The sequence below is a fragment of the Parus major genome, chromosome 2, assembly GCF_001522545.3.
Source record: "Parus major isolate Abel chromosome 2, Parus_major1.1, whole genome shotgun sequence".
NCBI lineage: Eukaryota > Metazoa > Chordata > Aves > Passeriformes > Paridae > Parus > Parus major.
The window spans coordinates 7,240,711-7,267,046 of NC_031769.1; the positions used below are offsets into that span (position 1 = coordinate 7,240,711).

The following is a 26,336-nucleotide window of genomic DNA, read 5'->3' on the forward strand; positions in this document are numbered from 1 at the left end:
CTGGTGTGTCACCCCCTGGTGTGTCAGCCCCTGTGTGTCAGCTCTCGTGTGTCAGCTCTGGTGTGTCAGTCCTGGTGTGTCAGCTCTGGTGTGTCAGCTCTGGTGTGTCAGCTCTGGTGTGTCAGTCCTGGTGTGTCAGCTCTGGTGTGTCAGCTCTGTGTGTCAGCTCTGGTGTGTCAGCCCTGTGTGTCAGCTCTGGTGTGTCAGCTCTGTGTGTCAGCTCTGGTGTGTCAGCCCTGTGTGTCAGCTCTGGTGTGTCAGTCCTGGTGTGTCAGCTCTGGTGTGTCAGCCCCTGGGCACAGGCTCAGTCCAATCCCCTCCTGCAGCTCCCAGGAAGGGTGGGAGCCAAGGACGAGTGCATTTTGCATCACCTTGAAGATACCCCAATTTTCAGGCAATAAAAGAGCTTTCCCCTTGAAATCTCCTGGTTTGTTCTTTTTTGGCAGCATAAAGGAAAGGCAAGGCAGGAGAGTAAGAGGGCTTGGTTCCAAAATTTTTATTCTCTTTGAGGCTTCTATTTCATCCTTCCTAGGGGAACTTTGGGTTGCTGTGCCTGACCTCTTTCTCTCTTGCATGTCTAATCATTCAAAAAAGAAACAAATCCGAAATAGAAGGAGCCCTGAATGATCTGCATTCTCTGCAATTAAAAATATAGTGGAATATTCCCAGGAGAAATTTCTATTTATCTTGCTTTATTTTGTCCTTTCTCATTAAATTATATGCCAATTTTTGGATGATTAAGTCCTCAGAGCATAGTTCTTGACTTCTTCCTAGCCTGCAGAATGCTACACATGCCAGCTGAGCTGTTTAAATAATGGCAGATACTGGATCAGAGAAAATCTGTCAGAAGATCAGAATGCAAAAAAGCTCTCAACTCTGTCATCTCAGAAAAATGCTTCAGCTTTTCTCTGATCTCAGCCAAAGTCTTGACAGATTAAGTCTTACAAAGCTGTTGGAAGAATGGGGCCCTCACCAGTGTGAGCTCCAGAGTCATTAGAGAGAGCCACTAATTTCAAGAGGGAACACATTCCCTAAGTCTGGCTGTTAATAAAGGGCTCGTTCCTCTCATTTGTCCTACAGCATGAGTCATCATTTCTGCCCTTACAGAATAAGTGAAAAACACTGTTAACTTGGAATAGCTGTGTGATATATTCACTATTTGTGGGTGTAAATGACTATGCAAAATGCCTATGGGAAAAATCCATCCTTTCCACTGCGCACCTGACAGCCCAAAGCCACACTTAGAATTCCATTTCATCAGCCCACTGGCCTTCAGCGTGATGCTTGGTGGTTTTTTAGTGAACAGACTGTACTATCCTCAGTTTGTGTGATGCTTTCCAGCAATATGAGGCTGTGGGTGGCATGACAGGACTGCAAAAAAGTGTCATTCTGTACCTTTGTCCTGTTCTGGGTGTGCTTATCTGCACAAGAATCTTCACTCCTTGGAGTTCTTCTCTTTTTCTGATCATGCCATCTATGACTCAACAGCTACCCACTTCTGATTTTGCCACAAAAAAAAAATAAATTTAAAAAAAAATAAAACCTTCTGTTAATTGATCTTAATGGAATATTTTACCAGTTTCACCATGTTCCATCTCGTGTTCCAAGGCTCTGCCCACATGCCGAGAGCTCACGTAATGTTCCTGTGGCACATTTGCCCCAGCAGTATCTAAGAAAAGGTTAATGGTGCCTGTGATCCTGAGCTCAGCCTGGTAAAACTTGTGTGCCTGGCAGGCCTGGACCTGTCTATTCATCAAGAAAAGTGAGTGCAGAGTGAAGAAGTTTCCTCTGCTGCTTTTCTTGGCAGCACAGCCCAAGTCAGGGAGTGAGAGATTGTCCAGTGCACATCTTTAACTGAGGTGCTCAAGGAACCCAAAAAACCCAAAGCTTTCAGGAGGCTTTCACCTAAGTTATCCCCAAATAAGCACATCCAGGTTGGAAGTATTTGCATTAAGGACGAGCTAGGAATATCCATGGGCCCTGCTGCCAAAAGGAAGGAGGAAACTGGAGGCTGCTCTAATAAAATGCAGTGAATATTTGTCTGCATTGACAGCACTAAATACAGTTCACAGGAGCTGTTAAACTCCAATATCAAAAGCAGAAGCACTTCTGTTGTGCTGCTATTTTCTCTTTTTTTTCAGATTCAGGATCTGTAACCATCCTGACAGATATTAATGGTAATGGTGACACATCAGATGCTGGGAGAAGCAGTTTTGCACAACTTTAGAGGCAGCAGTTATAATTCTAAAAACAACTCTGTCATAGATCATGGTATTTATTCTTCTACAAAGAGAACCATTTTTTTAGGGTTCTCCTGACCAGTCAGTTATTACTGTTTCCACAGTTTCTTTAAGTACCAAAAACATACAGAAAGAAGATTGGGGTTGCTGGAAGTTTTGTATGTCCTTTCATTTACTGCAGCCCCACAGAAGGATCAAAACAGATTTTTCCTGCATTCATAGGAAATAAGTCTTTTTCAGTTGTCAACTCTTTTTGGAGCAGGAACTATCTCTTATTTTTGTAGATTGTGCTGCAATCAAGTTTATAATTGGTTCTAAGGTAACAGAAGTTAAGTTTCCCAGCAGGTGCAGAAGATGCAAGAAGAAATCTCTATTTCAGGGAAATGCAAATGCCAGGGAAAAAATATGGAATGATTTTTTCAGCCCCTACCATGTTAGGGGTTTGCAGGTGCCTTCAAACAGTGAATGATGATGCTGGTAAACAACTTATTGTCATAAATATTGCTGTTTTAAAAAGTGCAATACAATTAAGAGAAACGTTGGATTTTTAATATATAAAACATTTGAATGATAGATCCTGCTGCACACAACCAGAACCTTAATCTCCCTTATCATTTTTTTAATGCTGTAGTACGTTTTTCCAACTAGGATATCTAAATACAAAAAAATTCTGGTTAAGTGATGACACCTGGAACTAAACTGGAGTGACTCCTCTAATTAAGAGTTTTTCCCTGCCTAAATTTGTGCCTGTCACACCAGCTTAGTTCCAGGCAGCAGGGCTGCACAGATATCAAGGGAAGAGGACCATTTTCAGGAGGCACAGAATCATCTGCTGTTGTTCCTGATCCAGCAGGGCTTTTAAACTGCTCTGTGTATAATTGCTGTAGGTCTATTTGTCTCTATCATTCTTTCATAGATTTTTGCATCATTATTTTCAAGCTGTTGTTCCCTCACCTTTTCTTTTTTGCAATGACATCTGAATCAATATTGAGCTGTGGCCTACTGTATGTAATTATTCTGGCTTGCTTATCTTGCTTGATTATCTTGCTAGTTGCAAGAAAAAAGACTTCTGCCCTGTCTCCCTCTCTTCCCCACCCCAAAGTCTATGTAAGCTTTATTTAAGCATTGTGAGAGATATTCACACAGATTTTAACATGGTCCCTGCATTCTTGAAAAGCAAGAATTTCAGCATAATAATGTGCCATCTCCTCATCCCCTTCTTGAGTGTCAGAATATGATGTATTTTAGGGAAATTTCACTAAGATACATTACATATACACCGAGTACCTGGAGAACTTGCTCCTTTCCCCTCTCCCCTCACTTTATTCAAATAATTCCACTGGAAAAGTGTTGTGTTTAGGTTTTGTTTTGTTTTGTTTGTTGGGGTTTTATTCCTTTGATGATTTCTCTTTGGTAAAAGTGGCAGCAGTGTGCTATTTTTAACTTTGCACATCCTTGTCATTCCTTTGTCACCCCTGGGCTTGGTGTTGGGTCCTTGTTCCCCAAACAGAGGCTTTGGCACAGTCACTGTTATGTTCTTTGCTGAGAAATGGTTACATCTCTTCCCCTCCCAGCATCCCTGGGATCTTCATCAGGTGGCAAAAGAGCAAGGTATTTAGGATAACTGAAGGTGCTGCAATAAATGTTACTGATGGAAGATGTAGGTAATTTTATTTAAAATAGGATGCTGCTCTTTTTGTGGGCGTGAAAGATTTCAGAGGACAAAATGAAACTGATGATTTGCCATAGAAGTTCCACCAGTAAATCAGAAAGTAATTGCCCTTACACCCAAAAATGAGGCATAGGATGATGCAGGTATTTCCCCTGGGGGTGAGACACTGCCACAGGCTTCCTCTGTGATTTCTTATATGTCACTTTGTTATCTGAAGTTACAGCAATAAATTCCTACCTTTAAATGGACTCACAGAATCGATGCATTAAATGTGGCTGACATTCACAGGCTGCATTAAGGAAAATGAGTGTGTCCTTACAAGAAATGCAAATATCCATGGATTTACTAGCTTAGAGGGACTCACCATTTTGTTCCTCTACAAGGAAAGTACTGAATTCTCTTCCTTTATATGTTACCACATTTCCTCACCTGTTGGTGTACAATATTCCTAGCAGGAAAACATTGGGTCAGTACCACTGAAGGTAATTCCCTCCTTTTACAGAAATTTCTCGAATTTCAGCTGAGATTTATGGATTTTGAACCACTCTTCTTTGTTAAGGGCAGTTTTCATTTCAGACATCTAACTGCCAGGAGTATCATCTTGTCTGTGCATAAGGGCTCCTGGCATCTTGCAAATCAGTGGTTGGTGGGTGATGTCCTTTGAAATGTGTGCTTATGAAAAGTGTTGCTCCTGAAAACTGCCATGAAAATATTGATCTTTAGATAGCAGCAGTCATTGCTGAGTGTGGGGAAGTGACAGACATGCCACAAGCAGGACTGAGCAAGGGACTGTGGAGTGTGCCACCTTGGCTTGTGGAGCTGGTCTCTCCTTCCCCAGAAGCTGCCATTTACCAGAGAGATGAGGAAACACCATGAAAAATTCTGTTTGCTCTCCTCCTCACCTGCTGGAAGAGCTGTTGAGTGTTTCCACAAACAAGCTTCTAATTAAAGAGGAATATTGCAGTGACCATCCCCTGTCCAAGGTCAGATGTGCACCTGGAGGAATCCTAATTCCCAATTGCCAGTTCCTTTATGCTGACACAAATAATCTTTGTGCTCTTCTTAGTCAGGTGTTCTTTCTATAACACAATAAAGTATTTTAAATGGAACACAGTATCATCTCACATTAAATAATCTAATTTATAGTCATGCCCTACATAACCATCAGAGATATTAGGTTATAGAATACATGATAATCCATCAAGCAGAACTTAAAAGCAGAAGCAGAGTTCCATACTAAATGGTACATTTACTATTACATTCTTTTATATAACAAGGCAGTTATAAATTAAAATAACCCCATTAGAATACAGGGCAATGAAATACAAGCAGACATGGCTCTTTCTTTTTGCTGAGGTGAAACAAACCCTCTTTCCTTCCCTGAAGAACATAGAATAGGACAGCACATTTTTTTCTTGAAATGTATATTTTTAAATCTCCACAATTGTGATAACTGTTTATTTGGCTGTGCTTTGGCAGATTCTAGGTGTGATTAGAATCTATGCATGTTGTGGTCTAACCTGCTCACAGAATACAAATGGAAATGCACAGCATCTGTAATGATGCAATGTCAAAAATATAAAAAAACTTGTAGAAAAATGAGAAGAATATTAATGCACTGAAAGACTTAAGCTGGGAGAATCAAGGGAAAAAAAATCTCTTCTGTACACAGTTTAAAAGGAAAAATTTGGGAAATGTGTCTCCATATCATAGAAATCTGCCATTCCTTCTATAGTCCATTATGTGGAACTTTATCTCAAGTATTACTTTTGGCAATTTTGGATTGTCTTAAGACATTTAAACCCACAAAACCTTAAAAACTCTACTGATTTCCTAAGAGAGAATCCAAGTGGGATACTTCCAAGCAAGTTTCTGAATAGACCAAAGTCTGCTCTCCTAAATTCCAGATAAATTTATTCTTTTTTTCCATATTTCCTCTTGGGATCCTGAACTTCTTCACCTCGTAGTGTGTGCAGCATCAGCTGCTCCCAGCTTTCACCTTGCCCTGCAGTTTCTCATGGTTTGAAAGTGTGAGGTCCAGCAGAGCATCTCCATCAGCTCCTTCATCACCTGTGTCAGGACAGAGCTACAGACCTTGGGTTATTGTGCTTGTGCCATTGACCCTCCAGGAGATAAATGTTAAAGTCCCCCATGAGGATCAGGTATTTGAATATGAGGTTTCTTCCATTTATATGAAGAAGGGCACATCTCCTTCTTGACCAGAAAGCTGGTGACAAACGCTCCCAGTGCTCCTTTCCTTCCTCCACCCATTCACATGTCCTGCACTGTGATCACCTCCCCCAGCCCCAGCCAGATGTGCCTGCACACCTGGAGAGCCACATCCTCTCTGGGGAGCCCTTAAGACTCTGCTCACATAGATAGGAAATGTTTCTTTACTTGAAGATATGAGGGAATGCTTTTCCCATTCTCTCTGACATTTTGGTTGCTTTGTTGATTGCGTGTGATGAAAGCAAAGTTCTTAATGTCTGTTTTACAAAGTCTATTGGCAGTTTCCAAGCCATGTGGCTAAAAGAGATTTGCATGATTTATTAGTGGTGACTCTTCTACACTTCCTTTCCCAAATGTGCAGTCAAGCCCACAGAAGGCAGCAGATTTTTGTCTGACTTTTGCAGTGGTTCTGGTGGTTTACCTTGCACAAGCAGTGGCATTTATTTTCATTGCACTGATTTCCATGCAGCCTTCTTACACCACTGGACTCAGATGTGTTAAAGTCTTCCATCCCCAGTGACAAGTCATGAATATTGGTTTTGATGTGTTCATGGATCAGCATGATTCTTACATGCATCCATCTTCATTTCTGTATTCTCTGGCTCTAGTGGTCCCCTGGGGTTTTTTTTCAGCTTCTCTTTCCTGAAAGCTTGCCTGCAGAATTATTCTGAACAGGTGTAGTCCTCACTTTGACGTAAACATTACCTTTGCCTATGTCTGGGCAAGGTAAATTTAAATTAAACTAAGCTTTATCTCTTTGTGGCATACCTTCAGAAACTGCTAGGTCTTCTAAACCCTGGTGCCTTAAGGAATTAGCTTTGTACCTTGAATTAAAACAAAGACAAACCCTGGTATGAAAACCTGCAACTGTAGCTTCTGTCAGTTTTTTATTACTGTGTGATTCTCTGCAATGTTCTGATTGTGTGGAAGACTTTAATTGTGTAATCACTGGTCTTAATAATGACATTTTCATTTTGTGAAGAAAAAAGTTGATTTACGAATTCTTTGTCTAATTCCTCCATCATAATTGTATCTCGCTCTTTCCTAAATTATGAACATGGACCAATTGATGGAGAGAATAATAATATTTTGAATTTTTTTGTCTTGCATCTTTGTTATCACCTGCTATCAAACTATATTTAAATGGCAACAAGAAAAGTCTAATTAAAATACTAGATCTTATTATACAAGCTCACTGGTGAGGAGCAGTTTATGATTTTATTACCCTTTTTGAAGAACCGATAAGAGCTGGTGTAATCACATCATATGCATTAGGAAAAACACTAATGACAGAATACATTAATGACGGCTATTTGAACATCAAAGTTTGCATTTCATGAGGCTCAAAAGAAGAAATTGACAGGGTATTCATTAAATAATGCATAATCAATCAGCAACAAGCTTTAGAAGTGATTTTGAATTGATCACAGATTTTTCTGCTGAAGTTGATGAAAGAGCAGTAACTGCAAAACATTGAGACCTTCCTGCTACAATGCTCATCACACTTCCTTCACATCACAAAATGAAAACACAATTATTGTATCTGCTTCAAGATGCTACATGGATGAGGACAGGCCCAGGCTAATTCTGGGTGGTACAGACAGGTTTTAACTTGAACAAACAGCAGGGAATCTCTGTCTTTGCAGCTTTTCATTTCCACAGTCCTCAGCTTCCAGGTTTCATATGGCAGCGGAAAAACAAAACCAGCTTAAGAAGGGATATCTCCAAAATATTTGGATGGGATCAGAGAGCACCAGAAATGGTGGAGAGAATGGAGGGGTCTTTCTGTTTGTGTGTTTCCAGGAAGGGTTTGAACATGGTCAGAACTACTTATGTCCATGATCTGACATTTCCAAACCCCATTTACAAGCTGTGGCTCTGTTACAGACCTCAGCCAGCTACTTAGCATATAAATAAAGACATTATGCTTTTCCACTTCCTGAACATATTGGCCAGATAAATCTGTGTATTTTCCAGAGACCTTCTGATCAATGTGATGAATAATACCATATAAATATGGAGATAGTTAATATACAGCACAAAACAGTCCTATCACTGAAACCCAAAAGAAAATGAACAGGAGTCGGACTCTTCTGAGGAAGTATCAGAATAATAAAGAAGTTAAATAAGAAAAGTTTAAAAAAAAAGTCCTTGATTAAAGGGATTTTAAATCCCTTAAAATTAATTAATTAATTTAAATTTAAATTATTGTGGTGGCTTGCCCACCAAGCTGCTCTATCACTCCCCCTTCTCAGTGGGCCTGGGGGAGAAAATTCTATGAAAATCTCCTGGGAGCTAAGGACTGGGGGATCACTTGTCATCAGGGCAAAACAGACTCGATTTGGGAAATCAATTTGATAGTTTCCAATTAATTGTAACAGAATTGTGGGAGTGAGAAATAAAACAAAAATAAATACACCTTCCCTTCCTGCCCCTCCTCATCCACTGACCACGGCATCTGCAAGGCTGATTCTCTCACATTTCCTCACTCCTCTCACATATATACAAACTTTTACCCTTTTATAAATACATTTGTACAGATGCACAAGCAGTGTCCCCAATGGGCTCAGCTTTGACCAGTGGCAGGTCTGTAACTTTTCATAGATTTATTTTTGTTTACTGGTTCTGCAAAATAAATACAAGTGTTTCTGAGAGGTGCAAAAAGTTTTAAAATTATTCTGTTTCTTTTATTATTATTTAGAATATCCTCTCAGGTAAACTGGTTTCCAACAAAAGAGCAGAAAGAGAAAAGATAAAGGTTTAACATTAAAAACAAGAAACGATGAAATGCATCATGTTGATGAGGAGAGAATAGTGTTTTATTTGTAGTTCTATTTCCCCACTCACTGCATCTTCCTTTTTGTGCCTGGTCTCTTTAAGCCTCAAAGGAAGATTAAACTGATTTTGAATTTAAAATAGGTTTTATGATTTAACCCCAGCCAGCAGCCAAGCTCCACACAGCTTCTTACTTCAGTGGGATCAGGGAGAGAAGCAGAAGAGTAAAACCCAGAGCACTCGTGGGTGGAGATAAAGACAGTTTAATAGGGAAAGCTGTGCACACAGGCAAAGTACAAGGAATTAATTCCCTGTTTCCTGTGTCTGGGCCAGTGTTCAGCCATCTCCAGGAGAGCAGGAGTATATGAGATACCCCAATATCAGTGACTTGGGAAGACAAACACCATTGCTCCAAAAGTTCCCCTCGTCCCTCTTCTTGCCCCGCTTTATGTAGTGACCATGATGCCATATGGTCTGGGATGATCCTTGGGTCACTCTGGGTCATCTGGCCTGGCTGTGCCTCCTCCCATCTTCCCAGGCACCCCCAGCCTCCTTTTTGGCAGCACAAAAAGCAGAAAATTCTGAGTAAGCCCTGCTCAGCAATGACAAAAATATCTCTGTGTTATCAATGCTGTGCTCAGCACAAATCCAAAACACAGCCCTGTACCAGCCACTGGGAAGGAAATTAACTCTGCCCCAGCCAAAGCCAGCACACGAGGAAAGCCAAGGAAAGGCTTTGTGCCTGTCTGTACCTGAAGGCCAGCCAGCTCTTGTTGATCAGACTCTCCATGGCAAGGTGCCAACCTGTCCATGGTATCTGTCTGTCTCACAGATAAATCCTGGGGGCTCGCCTTGCAGTGTGGAAAGGTGCTTTTTTACCTGCGGGAAACATTTACACCTCTCCATGTGCTAATAACTTAAAGTAATAAGCATCCAGGCATTAAGTTTATGAGAATTTTGAGTGATGCAGCTCATTCTGTTGACAAGTTATATATTAGAAATTGTGGGGTAAAGAGAACATAAACTTAGAATGCCACCTTACAGCTGGAAAATAAATAGGAGCAGTAAAAATGCAGATTAGTGTGTATGAATTTATTTTCTTTTGATCTATGGAGAAGTAGAAATTTCACACTCCTCTTTGGTTGGAAGAAAGGTGTGTTAACAAACTGTAAAGGTGTGTGTAGTGTTCACCTACTCAAAATAGTTGGTCACTGTGACATTTTAAGTCTTAAGGATATTATTTTCATTATATTCTTGAAAATATCCACAAATAAATCCATTTAAAAGTATCAATATTTTAATTAATACAGCATAATTGCTGACTACCACTCTGGGTCAGTTTGGTAGAGAGTATTATTTTAGAAGTCCTTAAGCAGTTGCAAAAGCATTTTAAATAAACCCTTGAATCAATCAATGTCGTTAGGGCTTTTGTATGTTTGAAGTGAATTAAGTTTAATTTGTTGATAGTTCAAATATTTACCCTGCTGTATAAATTTATCTTACTGGATACATAAGCTTTGACTTTTCTTCCTGTCTCGGGCTTGTGGTCCAATCTGCCTCATATTTTTTTCTCCAGTTTTAGTTGTGTTGGGCAAGGATGACAAATGGTTTGGGGTAATGGGTTCTAACACCAGTTGCAAATGGGCAGAGATTTCTTCCCAGAGCACAGGAGTTAGTGGTGTGCTGATACCTGAGACTGAAGGGGTTATAGCTGAAAGTTACATCCTGAGCCACATAAAGCCAACAGCAAAATCTCCATTGATTTTTATTATCCTGGGATTAAGTGAATGCATTTGAAAAACCCCAAACTTTATCTTAATCCCCTCAGATGTTCCAGTTATTTTTGTTAAGTGTTTAATCTTTTGGGCATCTGTTAAAGCATCCAGCAGAAAGACAGGTCTTCTGCTAGATCCAGTGGAAAGAAGTTCCTTATGTTAATTCTAATTCCATTAGAAAAAATATTCTATATTTCATTGGTTTTCCTGTTGTTTTTGAGAAATAAAATGGTGAAAATACATTTTTCTTTTTATTCTGTTATCTTGTAGAACTTCTGTCTTCCTTGTTTTTTCTGTAGAGTTAGCAATTTCTGTTTCTTCCATCTATGTAGGGATGTTTCCATTCTTCTTACTTTTTCCAGAATATCTTCACTTTCCTCTCCATTGAATGTCATGATGAAAAGGGACATGGTGTTCAACACAGGGATTTTCCTGACTTAGCACAGCTTGGTTTGCCATGCCAGTAGTTGTGTTCACTGTTGAATTTTAAGGAACATATATTGCAAGAATGTCTGGGTTGAAGTCTTGCTCAAATATGCACACCAAAAGAGAAAACACCAGAAGTTTGGGCTCTGCTCTTTATCTCCTATACAGAGAGGCATAAAACTGAGCTTGATCCCTTCTGTCATCGTTTTAAATTTGTCTAGGAGTGCTATGCAAAGCTGGCATAACGTAATGTAAAAGTCATGTCTGTACATAATTTCACTATTTTTTCTTTACTGAAATTTATTACCCTCTAATTAGCTGACAGGATTGATCATTTGATAGAAAGCACTTCTTTAATGCCATGAAACCAAAACAGTAAAAATGGTTACAGAGGTATTTCACAATAACTTCAAATATGTTTCTAACATGGGATGTGAGGTAATCCAAAGACATTTCTTTCTTGATGAATAACAGAAGTCCAAATGCTTTTTCTTAATTTATAAGATACATTACACAGAAATCTTCCTTGTGCTGCTTCAGTTATCTTTTATCTTGATTATGGTTGACGTTTTTAGGGTACAAGGCACTGTAGTTAGGAGGATAATTTTTAAACCTCCATGAGGTGCTGCAGTTTGGCTCTGAATTATATGGGATACAGTTTGAAGTCAGAGCACTATATTATTTTTCCACTGCAGCTCCCAGATACCTCACACAGCCTGATGAGTGCAATGAAGCTTTGAAAGGCCAAACAGTGAAGATGGAAACATTGCAATATTTTAAGAGGGAAAGGGCGGGAACAGGTTGGCAATCCACCTTCTTTATTTTTCCTGTAAGCTCATAAAACATTAATATAGTACAAAATATTGCAAATCTTATTTTGCTGGAAGAATCTGGGTAAGGGAAGGGTGGCATCACTTGAATAAATAAACTTGATTGTGTGCCTGTCACAGAAGAGCTCTTACCCAAGCACCCCTTAGCACATTTAGTACTCAGACACAGAGAATTGGATTTATTTGGACCCTGAGTATCTTATTCTGCTTAGTCTTCACTATTTTTATGCACATTTAAACTTCAACAACCTCCCCATATGCAGATTAGCTAATACATAAAATTCTTTACTTGGAATCCCTTATCTGGCTGCTCTGCTTACTAAAATTCAAGGTAGGAAAGAGAATGTAATATCTTCCACAATGTATTTTTTACTTTCCAAAACTATTCACTGAATTCAGCTCTTCCTAGCTTAAAAGGAAGAAGAGTAAGCTACAATTTCAGTAATAATTTTTACCTTTAGGCAAACCTGTTATAACTCCTGCCAAAATTAAATTAAGATCTATACTTTCTTCTGGAATGCTTCCAGCTCATCTTTGGGTGAAACATATACCATAATAGGATGTGAAACACAAGATGAAAGCAAATATTTTTCCCAATTCTGTCTTTTCATAATGTGAGAAATTGCTTTCTAGTATTGTGTTAAAGATACATAACATTTATTCCAATATCTTCAAGTGTATAGAAACCCATCTATAAATGTCTACTAAATTATATTAACAGTTTGCATTTCAGTCTAAATAGCTTACTGATACCCTATTCAGTCCATCTTTTCAGTTTGAATAGAGTTTAAAAATATATTAAAGAAGGGGCTGGGGAGCAGAATAAAGCTCCCATAAGGTGAAAGGATCAGTGACCTGCCACACCTCTTAGACACACACAAGTGTCCAAGATGCAGAGGATCCATCCAAGGGTTCTGTGGCAGCTGGCAGAAGTGAAGTGCTCACTGAGCCACTTCCCATCATTTACCAGCAGTTCTGGCTAACTGGGGAGGGTCCAGCTGGCCAGAGGTCAGAAAATGTGATGCCTGTCTACAAAAGGAGCCAGTGGTGTGAGGTTCAACAGGGCCAAGTGCTGGGTCCTGCATTTGGGTCACAACAACCCCAGGCAGTGCTGCAGGCTGGGGCAGAGGGGCTGGAAAGTGGCCCTGCAGGAAGGGACCTGGGAGTGCTGGTCAGCAGCAGCTGAACATGAGCCAGGTGTGCCCAGGTGGCCAAGAAAGCCAAAGGCATCCTGGCCTGTGTCAGAAACGGTGTGGCCAGCAGGACCAGGGCAGTGATTGTCCCCCTGTACTGGGCACTGGTGAGGCTGCAGCTCCAATCCTGTGTTCAGTTCCCTCACAACAAGAAAGACTTTGGGGTGCTGGATCATGTCCAGAGAAGGGCAGTGGAGCTGGGGAAGGGTCTGGAGCTCCAATCTTATGAGGAGTGGCTGGGGGAGCTGGGATTGTTTAGCCTGGAGAAAAGGAGGCTCAGGGGGAACCTCATCACTCCACAATTACCTGATTACCACAATTACACTTAGGCTGTAGCAAGGGGGGATCAGTCTCTTTTCCCAAGGAGCAAACGGTAGGACAAGAGGAAATGGCCTCAAGTTGTGCCAGGGAGATTTAGGTTGGATTCTAAGAGCAATTCCTCCACAGAAAGGGCTGTCAAGCATGGGAACAGGCTGTCTGTGGCAGTGGTGGAACCATCATCTCTGGAGGTATTTAAAAGATGTGTAGGTGTGGCACTGGGGATGTGCTTTAGGGATGGGCTTGGCAGTGCTGGGTTAATGGTTTGGGTTGGAAGGGACCTTAAAGACTTTAAGAGTGTTTTAGAACCAAGTGATTCTGTGATTCTGTGACTCTCCTTAGAGCAAGATGTGCTTCACTTTGGGGTGAGGGGACAGGAATTGTGCTATATATGACAGAGGAACACAGAACAGTTTAACCACGTAATAAAGACTGTTGCCATAGAACAATATTTTTATTATTGGCTGGCTAAAGCTTTACTTCCTGATCAGCATTTAAACATAAATAAATAAAGAGTTTGATTCACAGGAGCATTTCACAGCAATAGCTTTAAGAACTCTCAAAATCTGAGCAATGGCATTCTCCATCTCATGCCCTCTAACTGAACTGTCCATTTTCTGAAATGAAGACAGAAGTGAGAGAAATAAAGCTCATATCAAAGCACCAAGGCTTCAGTTTGTTGTAAATTAGCATCTTTGTATTAGCTGACAGCATTGGAGGCAAGCTGTGGAAATCCTTTTTTTTGACAAAAGATGCCATAAAACTGTGATATGTGATTCTTTACTGCCAATTATTGTAAAAGCAAAATGCAACATTTTATGCTGGAGCCGCTGCTTAATGCTGTTCTCTTTTTCTTTTTTCTTTTTTTTTTTTCCTTCAAATCAGATATTTATCTTTGAGAATAACATCTATTACTGTGCCCATGTGGGGAAACAAGCCATCCGAGTGGTCTCCACAGGAAAGGAAGGTGTTATTTTCAATGGGCTCAGCGACTGGCTGTATGAAGGTAGGACACAACATTTAGGCCAGCAGTTAGTCATGAGTTTAAGTTACAGTCTAGAATTACAGACCTTGTTGGAATTAGACATCCAGGATTGAATTTCTGGGCACTGGTGGACCACGGAGCTGAAAACCTGCTATTCTAACAGTTGTCTGATGTGCTGGACTGGAAATAATGTGAAATGGTGTAAGAATTCTCTTTTCAGGCTGTTTTCTTTCCCTTAGTCCAAAGGTAATAAATCACTGGGCTTTAATGAACAGAACTGCTTCATTATTTAATGGCACCTGCAATCACTCATGGATGTGCCAGTTTTCAAATCACAAAAAAGGACTGAAATGGGGAGGGAAAGGGGTTCTATCTTCAAGGAAAAAGCGAGGAAACAGTTTTACTTGATTAGCTGTTTTCCACAGAACTAGGTGGGCCTTGGAAGCTGGGCCTTGCCACCTAAAAGAATTTCTCAAAGCAGACCCCAGTAATTGGCTTCTTTCCCTTGAAAATGGGCCTGACAGGGTGGAGGGTCATCTCTGGAGCACTGCTTTTCATTGATCCTTTCAGCTGGCTAATGCCCATTTCGGTGTCTGTTGAGCAGCTGCTTCAAAAGTGATCTCAACTGCTCATTAGCTTAGGAGAGGATCCTCACCACCCCCAGTTCTTCTGGGGGTTGTTGTCAGCTTTTAAAGAATAAAAATTTTAATACACACACATACATACACATAGATGTAGATGTATATATGTATTTATTTGTTTATTATTTATTTAAAACATACATAACCTCTCTCTGTTGCTGCCAGCAGTTCCTTCTCACAAGGATCACCTTTTGGACCTGGCAGTGTCTCTTTCCTGTGACACAGCTTCTCTTTAAAGTCACACTTTGTCCTACAGGTCCCAGCATAGTCCCAAGGTTTTCTTATCTCTACAGAGAGAAAGTTTCCAGATACATCTATTAACTGTGTTCTGTTGGCTGATCCCAGTTTTCTTGAGGCTTAATAGAACAGAATAGATTACAAAATGCCATTAACAGTTAATTGTTGTAAAAACAGGAATCACTACTCTTAAATTGGTCTGTATCACAGCTAGACAGGGGCCCTTGGACTCAGAAATGAGGGAATTAAAATAAATGAGTTTGTTTGGCCCTCCCAAAGATGCTGATCCCATAAATCAGTGTACAAACTCATCAAACACATACATGGAAAAATCTGATACTCAGGGGTTTATTATTTTTTATATTTAAAGACATGTTTCTACTGTAATACAGCATATTTGTGAGTAAATGTCCTCCCTGTGCTGTGAAAGCACTTTGCAACCAGAGAAGTGGCCAAGAAGTTAGAAAATGCTAATTTTCTTTCACTTTATCTGTTAATTTGCTGGTGAAGTTGTGGGCAGGCTCTTTGACTCTGCAGGTCAAATGTGCCTACTAGTACCCAAATTTGGCTGATAAACATCATTTAGTACATCAGGTCTCCTTGCAGAGTGTCTCACACAGCACCACGCTGAGAGGAGTTTGTCAAGCCCGTGAACCCAGAGCGCACCAGCAAGCCCAGGATGACACTTGTTTTGCTGACATATATTTTTATTCAATTACAGGATTGCTCAAGCAATTTCTTGGCTGACATTGACTTTCAGGTTTGCCCTCTGGAATGAATTTGCTTGTTAACTTTATGTTAATGTGCTAGGGTAAGGAATGAATGTGTGATGGATACCAGTCTGGTTATCCCAAGCCAGGTTCTGTAACCTGTGAGGCACGAGGCAGATCAGGACCACTGAACCTGCTGTTCACTGGGAGTGTGTTCGAAAGAAATTAGGATTTGGAAATGTCACTTTGTGTCCTAATACAGTTTATATTAAACTAAATAACTCTCTTCTTTCACAAGCAAGGTGGAGAAGGTCCCAGAGGAAAACCTGATTTAAACGTTCCCAACTAATGGGAATCCAAAATCAAATCCAGAGATGAACTGTGTGAGCTGAGCTCCTTCTCTTGTCATTACTGGTGCAATCCTCATGGAGGTGAACCTGGGGCTGGTGTCAGGACTGAGGACTTGTGCCAGGTGCTTGAACAAGCTGTGGGATCATGGTGTTGTTGGGTCTGCAGTGCTCAGACAGCAGCTGTCTACATGCACGGATGGATGGAGCAGGATCCAGAGGAAGCTGGATATTCCATAGGGATAAATGGATAAGGACAGTTGAGAAATGAGAGACACCTCCCCAGTGGGGTCCAAGAGAATCCAGCTACGGTTGCCAGTGAGCTTTAACCTGGGATACTCTGCCAACACACAACCACCTTTGTTTTTCCAAAGTCTTTCCTTTTCTTGGATGCCACCTCTTCCGTGGGATAAACTTGGACAGCATTTTAAATCTGAACTTACCTGACTGGAAAGGCTTGAAAACTTGGCAAAGACTGAACTGTACCACCTCAAGACTATTTCTGCTCTTCACCCATTGCTGCTGTGGTTTGTACCATGCCTTCCCCACCTCCCCAGCCGAGCTGGGTGGGTCGCTCAGCCCCGTGTTTGTTTGCACTGCTGCATCTCAGCGCTCTAGCAGGATGAGTGCTGAGCATATGCAGAAATCTCCCTCCATCTGTGCAGCCAGCTCCAGCAGATAGTCTGCAAGAAGAGCTGTGAGAATGGGGATCACAGAGAGTTCAGCACACTCCTCTTCCCTCCCATGCTCTTTTTGCTGCTGAAGTTCTGTGACCCTTGGCAGCGACAGCAGAGCCTCCTCGCAGCGCCCGCTGGGTTTCTGTCACAGCTCACAACCTGCTTCTCACTTCCCCAAAATGCAGCTCAGAAAATAAAACTCGGTGTTTTCTATTTGAGGAAGATGACTTTTAACGAGTTTTATCTACGTAGCAAGAGCACACCAAGAGCAATCCCCCGCTCCCCTTTCTGTTTGCTCGGTGAGCTCTGCGGATGGCAGCCCAGCAGTGCCACCCTTTGGGGTGACTCCTGACACCTCACAGGTGTGGCAGACACGGGGGGACCCTTCCCTTCACAATGTCATGGCTCTTGTCACGACACAATACAGACACGCTGCACTGTTAATCACAGGTTTTTCCTAAGTCCAGAAGCACAGCAGATCTAGAGTAAATTTGACAGGCTTTTTGCCCTGGAAAAATGCAGAAGTTCATTTCAATTCAAGTTAAGCTCTGCTTTTGTAAATCTGCCAAAGGAGAAAAAATTTCTTCGAGGTATTTCTGCTGATCTGTAGACTTTTGATAATATAGTGAAAAACATTTCAAATCAATCAGAGCTTAATCTACTTAGTGCATTTAGCTGGAAGTTTATAGATTGATACATAGATTACTATAACATGAAAGCATAGATTAAGCATGGGGTTTATTACTAAAATAAGCATTGACAATGTTTTCATAGTCTGACTTAACATTTTCAGAGCTGTGCCTGATAGATGCTTGTACTAAAATCGAGTGATATCCTATAAAACAGAGTTTAAAGTTCTGCTGCTGAAATCAGCTACACATTTAAATGCATAGCAGCAGCAAAGAGTGGTTTTTATTTCAGTTTGCTGTATGATCATTGTTGGTTTGAGAATATGTTTTAGCAACAATAAGTCTTGCAGATTATTTTAAAGCAAGTGGTGGTGTAGCAAAAGGGACTTCCAAAGCAATAAGATAAGAGTATTTATATGTTCTGCATATAAGTAGTAATATCTTAAAAATAATGTGCATTTAAAAAGTAAATTGCAAGTAAAATTAATTTCATTTATATGCTTTTTTTAGAGCACTCTTCCACAGAAGTTAATTCTGTCAGGGTGTAATTAAAGTGTCCTAATTTGCTATCAAGCACTTGGAAAGGCTGTTCAGCTGTTGTGAGGAAGGGTGGCAGCAAGACAGTCTGATGGAGGTCACCTCCATGGTTCTGTGAGGTGACAAAAGAAGATTGAGGTGTCCCTGTGTTGCAGTTTGGAAATTTGTTGATTTGGGGATTGTGTGATGCTGATTCCTGGGGAATGGGGCAGGAGGACTTCCCTCCATACTGGTATGTCACTGCCAGACCAGGAGCAGCCCAGCAGGGTAAGTCACGGTCCCTTTAGGGACCTTCTCTGGGCTGCACTTCTAGAAAACCCTGGTGTGGTCTCCTTTGAGCAAGTCTGTGCTCACAGGTAAAGCTGGATAGCATCTAGTGCTGTGTTCTGGAAATCAAGGACATGACACAGTGGTGTGTGGTTCTGTCACTGCTGGCAGGGGAGGGAAGGATTTCCACCAATAGATGTTCCAATGCCATGCATAAAGTGTGACATGAGGAGTTTGCTGCCTGTGTCCTCAGATACCAGAGTAGAAACTAGAAAAATGAAGGAACAATTTTGCAGCTTGTTCTGTGGGACATATCTGTGGTTATTAGGGACTTAGGTAAGAATAGCATGTGAATTAAAAATTAAGAACTGAGTTAAGAAATAACAATTGCTTGTGAGTTACTCCCTTGTCCCATGCCACTGTCAGAGGATCAGGGGAACAGAGACAGTCTCTAAATTTGGAAGTCTCTAAATCTCAAGATCATATCAAATTGAGAATCCCCATTCCAGACTTTGTTCTGACACCATGGTTGGGACATATCTCCTCATCCTCAGACATCAAGAGGGCCCCATGCCTGGCAGCCAAGCCCCAGCCCCAGCTGCCACCACACACATTTAAATCTCTTGAGTAGTAAGAGCTTTACACAGTCATCCTTTAAAACTGATACTCTGCTTTGTTGAGCTTAATGCACAGTGGTGTTGCTGTTTTTCTTTTTTGGCTAGGAACCAGGAGGAGGGGGAAAAGAAAAGACTCTTTTTCAGAGATGACTCCTATGCCTTATTAATCTTCATTTTGTCTGCGTCTTGCATCATCACCAGCAGATCCTCTTGTGTGACTTCGCAGTGACACCTGGTGGGAGAGGCCAGGATGTCATCGTCATTAAGACAATGAAACTGCAGAATTTTTTTCTGCCAGATCTAGGAAAGGCTCCCAATTTCCCCTCACATATATTTCCCTGAAACTCTCTCCGAGCTTATGGGAACTACACATCCAAAGCTGCTGGCTGATTCATGCTAATAGTGCTTCTGCTCTTTTTGTACACTTTATAAAGAGAGGGAAGAGAACACAGTAATAAAGAAAAATCTTTTCCATAATTTAATCAGCATCTCACAAAAATATCAGAGGGTATATTTAGACATGTATGACTGGTCTCGGAAGTGCAGCGCCTGGCAGGAGCTGCCAAATCAAATATCAGTTATTTTGAGCAGGATCTTTTATGCCTATAGCATTTCAAGCAAGTGAAGTAGACATATTTCTTATGTTTAGAAATATTAATTCTGAGACTCTGGAAGTGGTCTTAGTACTGGGAAACCAGTCAGTAAGTCTGCTGAAGCCGTTTTTCATTGTATGACATGAGAATGCTGAACTTCTGCTTGGAAGTGGGAACTTTGATGATCAAATTATGTCTGAATGTAAAAAGGAGCATTCATAATTAGCCTGAAAGCAAGTATGTCCTGAAGCTCCTGTTTAGTGCCACCAGAGAAGGAGATGACATATCCTCATAATTCACAGGCAGGGCTAACCTTTCCCAGTAATTAGAAGCTTCAAAACCTGGTGGGGGAGAATGAGATGAAGAATTGGACTGACTCATCACTGCATTTTTTAAGATACTCTGGATAAATAAATCTCTTGCCATACAGAAGCTATTGCTGCAGACAGTGAAAGAAACCATCCTTAATGGGACTACAGATTATTCTATTTTGACAAGATATGTGAAGAATCATTGGGACAGAGAATATAGAGAAAATATGAAAATTTTAAGAACTTTCATATTTTCAGTCACAAGGAAAATATTCCATGGATGTGGGTAAATTTGCAATTCTACGCAGCTGCTGTAGGGTAAAGGGAATTTGGGAAAGATTTGAAACTGGGAAACTACAGTGATAGTGCCAGAAATGCAAGTCTAAAACAAATTAGTTTTCTCTCAAGTATGTGCTGATATTTTTCAGGGGGTTTGGGGGAAGCTGTGTGGAATTTTTTCCTTCATTTGTGTGCTTGCTCAGGTAAAGTAAAGCAGTGTGGTGCTTCAGTGACAATGTCCCCATAGTAAAACAGGGAGTTTTCCTCTGTTTGGCATTTTGGACACAATTCAGTGTTGTCCATTGCGTGCATGCAGCTGCTGGGCACCACCTGGGGCCATCCAAGTCTCAGTTAGCCTTTATTTAGCTGCCTATTGAAAGTGGATTTTTGTGCACCATTATGTGCACACTGATTTATACCAAATGTGCATAAAATCTGCCCAGTTTAGTTGCAGTCAAAGGATGAAGAGCAGCTCTTGACCTCAGCCATGTGTTTGAAGTGGATATTTCTATCATATAAATTTCTGTTGCAAGGAAGATGAACTAGATGCCACATTATATTGCTTTATGCATGTTAAAGCAGAGGAAAAGAGTCTTAAATTTCACCAGATGATGTCATGAAAGGTTCTGTAGAAGTTCCATCACCTCAGGTTCCCCTGTCCCAAGGAAGTTCCCATTACAGATTGCATCACAAGGAATAACCTTCTGGCCCTTCTCAGCTGGCAAAAGTCAGGGAAAATTGAACCATTTACAGTGCACATTGTGAATGCCTGCCTAGAAATCAGCAAGATCCTGAAAAAACTTTAAAATCTGCTGTTACCTGGACTGGCTTCAAAATCCAGCACTGCACCATGAGAAACCCTGCCAGCTCTAGCCCAGTCCTTAACCTTCCCTTTCTGCAGAAGGTTGTTTGGAAGGAGGATGCCAGCCAAAACCAACACCTGTCATCCTCTAATTTTTGGATGACCATCATTCAGGCTTCAGGATGGCTTTTGGAAGGAAAAGAGAATATTATTTACTGTGGTCAGTGATCTCCTTGGGGTAGTGGAAGGAAGCCAGTTGTTCATCCTGATGTCGCAGCTCAGCCAGCAGCTGCCTGTACCTTAAGAGGTGTTCAGTGAGTGAAGTTGTTTTTGTTTGCCCTGAAGCCCTGGTAGGTATCACAAAATAGGTGTTGTATCACTAGAGTCAAATATTTCCAAAAAATGGTGTATTGTGAGTTGTATAACAGAGCTGTTGTGGCGTTCTGCTTGCACCCTGGTTCTCTGCACCAGTTTTATTACAGTGGCCTTGGGTGAAATCGTCTATTGGAGAGCCGTGTCCTCATTTTCTGATTATGTTGGTATTTTTAATGACTAATTAGTATACCAGTACTTTAGATATTGCAGAACAGATTTTGACCTATGCCATGCTAAGTTGAAGTCTGGAAGAACTCCATGGAAGCTGATGGTGTTGCTCTGGATCTGCACCACAAAGCTGAATGAGAGGGTCTTGCTGAAGTATTTGTGCTTTATGTCCAACTATCAGGGTCTCACAGGAGGGATCTTAAAACACTCTTATTCCCAGAAAATAAAGAGTGGCATGTTAGAGGCTATTTTCAAATCCAGTTGAATTTAAAAGCCATGCTCTTCCTTCATAGAATAATTTCTGTGGTTTGATAGTATAAAACACAAAAAATGTATTTAGGTGATCAGGTTCACTGCATGTAAAACAAAAATGCATCATTTCTATATTGGTAGAATTGAGCTGGGGGGCTGTGACACTTGTAAGAGTCTTCCAGGCTGTAGAACATTGTAAGAGATTAAAATAATTTAATTAATTTGTACCAAAATGATGTACAGTATTTTAAAGTGGAAATATAGCTGTTAGGGCAGGGTTCCCAGGGATACTGCAGGGATCTCTGTCCTGGGGGATTATCAAGAGTGAATTAAACAGATTTTTGTCATGGGTTGTTGAGATAAACATCAATCCTATTTCAGTGCAAGGAGGGGATTAGAACTTCTTTGGGCTTCTTCTAGAGCTAAAATTTTATGATCTTATGTATAGTTTTGATGTCTTTTTCTGATATCTTTGCAGTTAGACATTCTGGCTCTGAGATTACAAAGAATGCCTGTTTTTATACAACATATAGCAATATATACAACAGGGTAAATGCACATAAACTGCTTGTACATGATGGTTGTAGGGAATGGAGCTCTTTATCATGATAAATTTATATGTGCCTCATTATTTCCCTAAGGAAAATTGGTCATTTTCTTCTTCTGAGGGTGTCCATGAACATTTATTTGAAAAACATGTTAGGAAGAAAGAAAGCTTAATGTTTTCAAAGTGCTACAATCAAGAAGTGATTACAGAAAGAAGAAAGAAATTGAAAGACAGTCATAGAAATTTTATATTAGTGTATAATTCCATCAATTTGACCTAAAAATTAATTTCCTGTAGGTTTCTTTGTTGATACAGCCTTGCTTTTGGAAATTAAGGGGCCAGTGCAAAAGCTACAGGCTGTTTAATTAGCTTTCCTATTTGTCTCACTGCTCCCTGGCCTGAATAAAGATAAAATAATCTGCCTTAAGAAATAAAAAAAAACAAAAATGAATGTACTCTGTCCAAATTAGAATGAGAGAAAGCTACATGAAAGGGATAGAAATTCTGCTGAGATATGTGATTCTCAGCAGAGTGTTGGCCTGTCTGTTGTTGTATAATAGCAGGGAAATGAAAAGAATATCCAAAATTATGACACGAGTCATCTTATAATTTGTGTACATCAGCTTCCCTAATTTAAAGGGAAAGAAAGAAAAAAAAAGACAAAGAACCAAATTGAAATACAGTTTAAGATCCACAACTCCAGATCCCAATGCCATCTGGAAGCAATCAGAGGTCAGAGTGGGTCTGTGACTGGGAGAGCAGAGGAGTAATGATGTGAAATTCAAGGGGTGCATCACTGCTAAGGGCCAGCTGGGAACCTGGGAGAACCCCACAGAGCTCAAGTCCACTGTTGCCTCCAGCAGAGGTTAAATCTTTGTATGTGAAATAAGCAAGAGGTTAAATCCTTGTATGTGAACAACAGCCTTCCATTTTCCTGCCTGTGCTGGGCTCTGTGCGAGGCACGATGAGCAGCATGCTCAGATCCTGGTACTGGGAAATCAAAACTGCTTTTCCCAGCAGTGTTCCCAGCTAGCAGCTCTCCATGGGGCCTCACACCTTGAAGACATGAGGGATGGGGGTGATACACTGCAGGGTATTTTCAAATTGTGCCAAAGCAGCCCAGTGGTGACTGCAGTGTTGACACCAACCAGGACATGGAGCTGACTCTGGCTGGGTTCTGCTCTCTGTCAGGAGAACTGAAGAGCTAGGGCAGATCTTTAAAACTATCAATTGACACTCCAGCAGTGCCTAAAAGATAAAGCATCCAGGGATGCTATCACCCTCAACACTCAATTAGTTTACATTGCTATAAGGAACTACCATATGGTGCAGCTCCTGCACCAGCTGCTTTCCAGTCTTCAACGAGTACAGGTCTAAGGGGAAGCTTTGCCACAGAGCTAACAGTAATTAGAAAAGTGAGGTGAAATGGCAGCTTTTAAAGATGATCCTGAAGCTTTTGTGTGGGTTGAGCAGTAAAACATACTTGTGCAGAGATGCACTGGCTGCTGTGTGCCGGGCTGGGGATGCCAGGTGCCAGCAAACACCACACACAGGGGCACAGCAGCCAGTGTGGGACAGCAGGGAACAAATCCAGAAGGATGGCTGAAACCTTCAGTCCTGTCCTGGGATGAGGATTGCGGAGACCAAGCAAGGCAGTAACATGTAGATGTTTTCCTTCAAATCCATGGCAAAGAGCAGCAGGCACTGCTCTGACCTGCGCTGTCTGGCTCTCTGCAGCTCTTGCCCACATCCACCAGGATTTCTCAGAGTCTGGAGGTAGGGATATGTATTGAGCCAGGTTTCATGGCCCACCAAGGCACTGCCAGACACTGCAGAGGGGTAAAACCAAAATAAACCCATGTTGAGATGTCTGCTCAGCTCTGCAGCCTCCAGCCAGAACAGCCCCAACCACTTGTGTGTTGCCTGGCCTCTTTGCCTGCTTTCCTCTCTTTCCTCTGAAAACAGGTTTCTTACTTTGAGAACTATCTCCACAGCACAGCTGAGCCTTGAGACCTGGATTGGTTGCCATTCTTCCCAGTTCTTTTCTTCCAAAAGGATCGTGGTCATTTCTGTGTTTGCCTGTGTCATTCTGGTGCTAAATGAACCCTCTCTCAGCCACTTTGTGTTACTGTTTGCATACTAAAAATATTGGGATTAGAATACCACATTTATTTTATTTGGTTTTTATTTTATTTTTAATGACTGAAAAGCTGCTGTGCTGTATTCTCCAACCATAAGAAGTTTTAAGACCATAAAAGTCCTGGCATGTCACTCTGCACTGGAAAAAAATATTCCATTGCTTTGAGTAGCACCAAACAGCACAGGAACACAAAATGCTCCTAAAAGCTGAATATTGTGTTTTATTTTTAGTTATTTAAAATACCTCTTCTTAAAAAGTTCCTTAACTTTGTATTTTGAAAGGATGTCTTTTGCTTTTAAAGTGTTTTTCAGATTTTAATGAGAGTGGTGTCATATTGTACCAAAAACAAACTATCAAGTGCTCTGTGTTTTTATTCATAGAACTTCCTGTGATGTACTGAGGTGTCCTAGGTGGTTCTGCAACTGTACTGGCCATATGAATATAAGCTACACCAAGAAATTATTTACTCTTCATCTCACCTGGTACTGATTATACAGCAGAGAATGACCACTGTAAATACTCTGTTGGGTAGATTATTTGAATGTCAAACTCTTAGCTGAGAAATATTTCCTATAGTTCAGACAAATTTTCCAGAAATTTAGATGTAAAATTCACAATTACAGTATGTACAATGCCCTGGTTTATATATTAGATCCACATCAGAATTGTACAGCTAAGCAGAAGCTGATACCTCTAACAAATGTACATATTCCTTAAAGTTCCCTGAGTTTTGCTCCAAGATTTTTTGAGTGTTTTCACTGACTTAGATAGTGTTGTATTGTTGGCTATCATTGATTAAGCCTTAAATCTGTGATGCCTGGTCTGTGAACCAGAGAAAAAAACCTTTCTTCTGAGACCTAGTATAGTTGTATATTACATTTGTATATGAGCAGTAACCACATTTCTCTAAAGTACAGGAAGAAATGTTTATATTGTAGTTTAGATGTCGACTTTTGATGCATACTGATTTTAAAAGTAGTAACAAATAGATTTTTCCATTTTCTTTTTCATTTTCTCAGTATCACAATCATTTAAAATGAAGACTAATGAAGTTTACTCCTTAGTGTGATTTTACAAGCATGTTTTCTCATGGATCACCTTTCATTCTGCACCTGTAATTCCTTTCCAGGCTGAGTATTTTACTGTTTTCTGTTGTTGTTATTCTTTTGAATATAGTCCTAATTTTTCTTTTTTGTATTTCACTCATTCTTTTTAAGCTGCTTTTAAAGAATTTGAGATTTTCTCAGTTCCAATGAGGCAACAAAAGCAGCATAGTCTAAAGAGAGCTCCTATCTTGAAAGCAAAGGGTTAATACTGAAGGGCACATGAATGCTTGTTGGCAAAAGGGAACAGTTCCAGAGTGGTCCTCAAAACTTCATTAGAGATCAGAGGAACATGCAATATTGCGTTAACTGGAAGAAAAACTCATATTACAGGGTTAATGTCCTTAGAAACGTTGCAGAGTTTATTTGAAAAATAAACCCAACAAGCCTCTATTAAATTTATTGAGGAAATGGAAAGCAGAGACTCAGAAGACTGTAATTGCCACCTACAAATATGATAATTAGAGTGAATAAGAGGTAATGAAGGAGGAAATCAGAGACAACTCACCTCCTGAGCAGGAAGGTGGAGGTTACATTGCCACCCTGTGGTAAAACCATGGAGAGCTGGAGCAGCTCCTCTCTCCATCAGGATTCCAGAGGAGAGCTGCACACAGCCGGAAATCTGCATGATGTGCTGGGAAAAAATATAGTATGCAAATGG

The 26,336-nt window shown here is 40.6% G+C and overlaps 1 protein-coding gene across 4 annotated transcripts in view; it reads left to right on the forward strand.

Annotated features, from left to right (window-relative positions):
- DPP6 (dipeptidyl peptidase like 6) overlaps window positions 1–26,336 on the forward strand; it is a 539,231-nt gene that overhangs the window by 444,242 nt on the left and 68,653 nt on the right. For all 4 annotated transcript variants that reach the window (XM_015619741.2, XM_015619742.1, XM_015619739.2 and 1 more), the window contains exon 8: window positions 14,344–14,464. In XM_015619741.2, coding sequence (XP_015475227.1) covers window positions 14,344–14,464 — 121 coding nt within the window. The remainder of the gene's footprint in view (window positions 1–14,343; window positions 14,465–26,336) is intronic.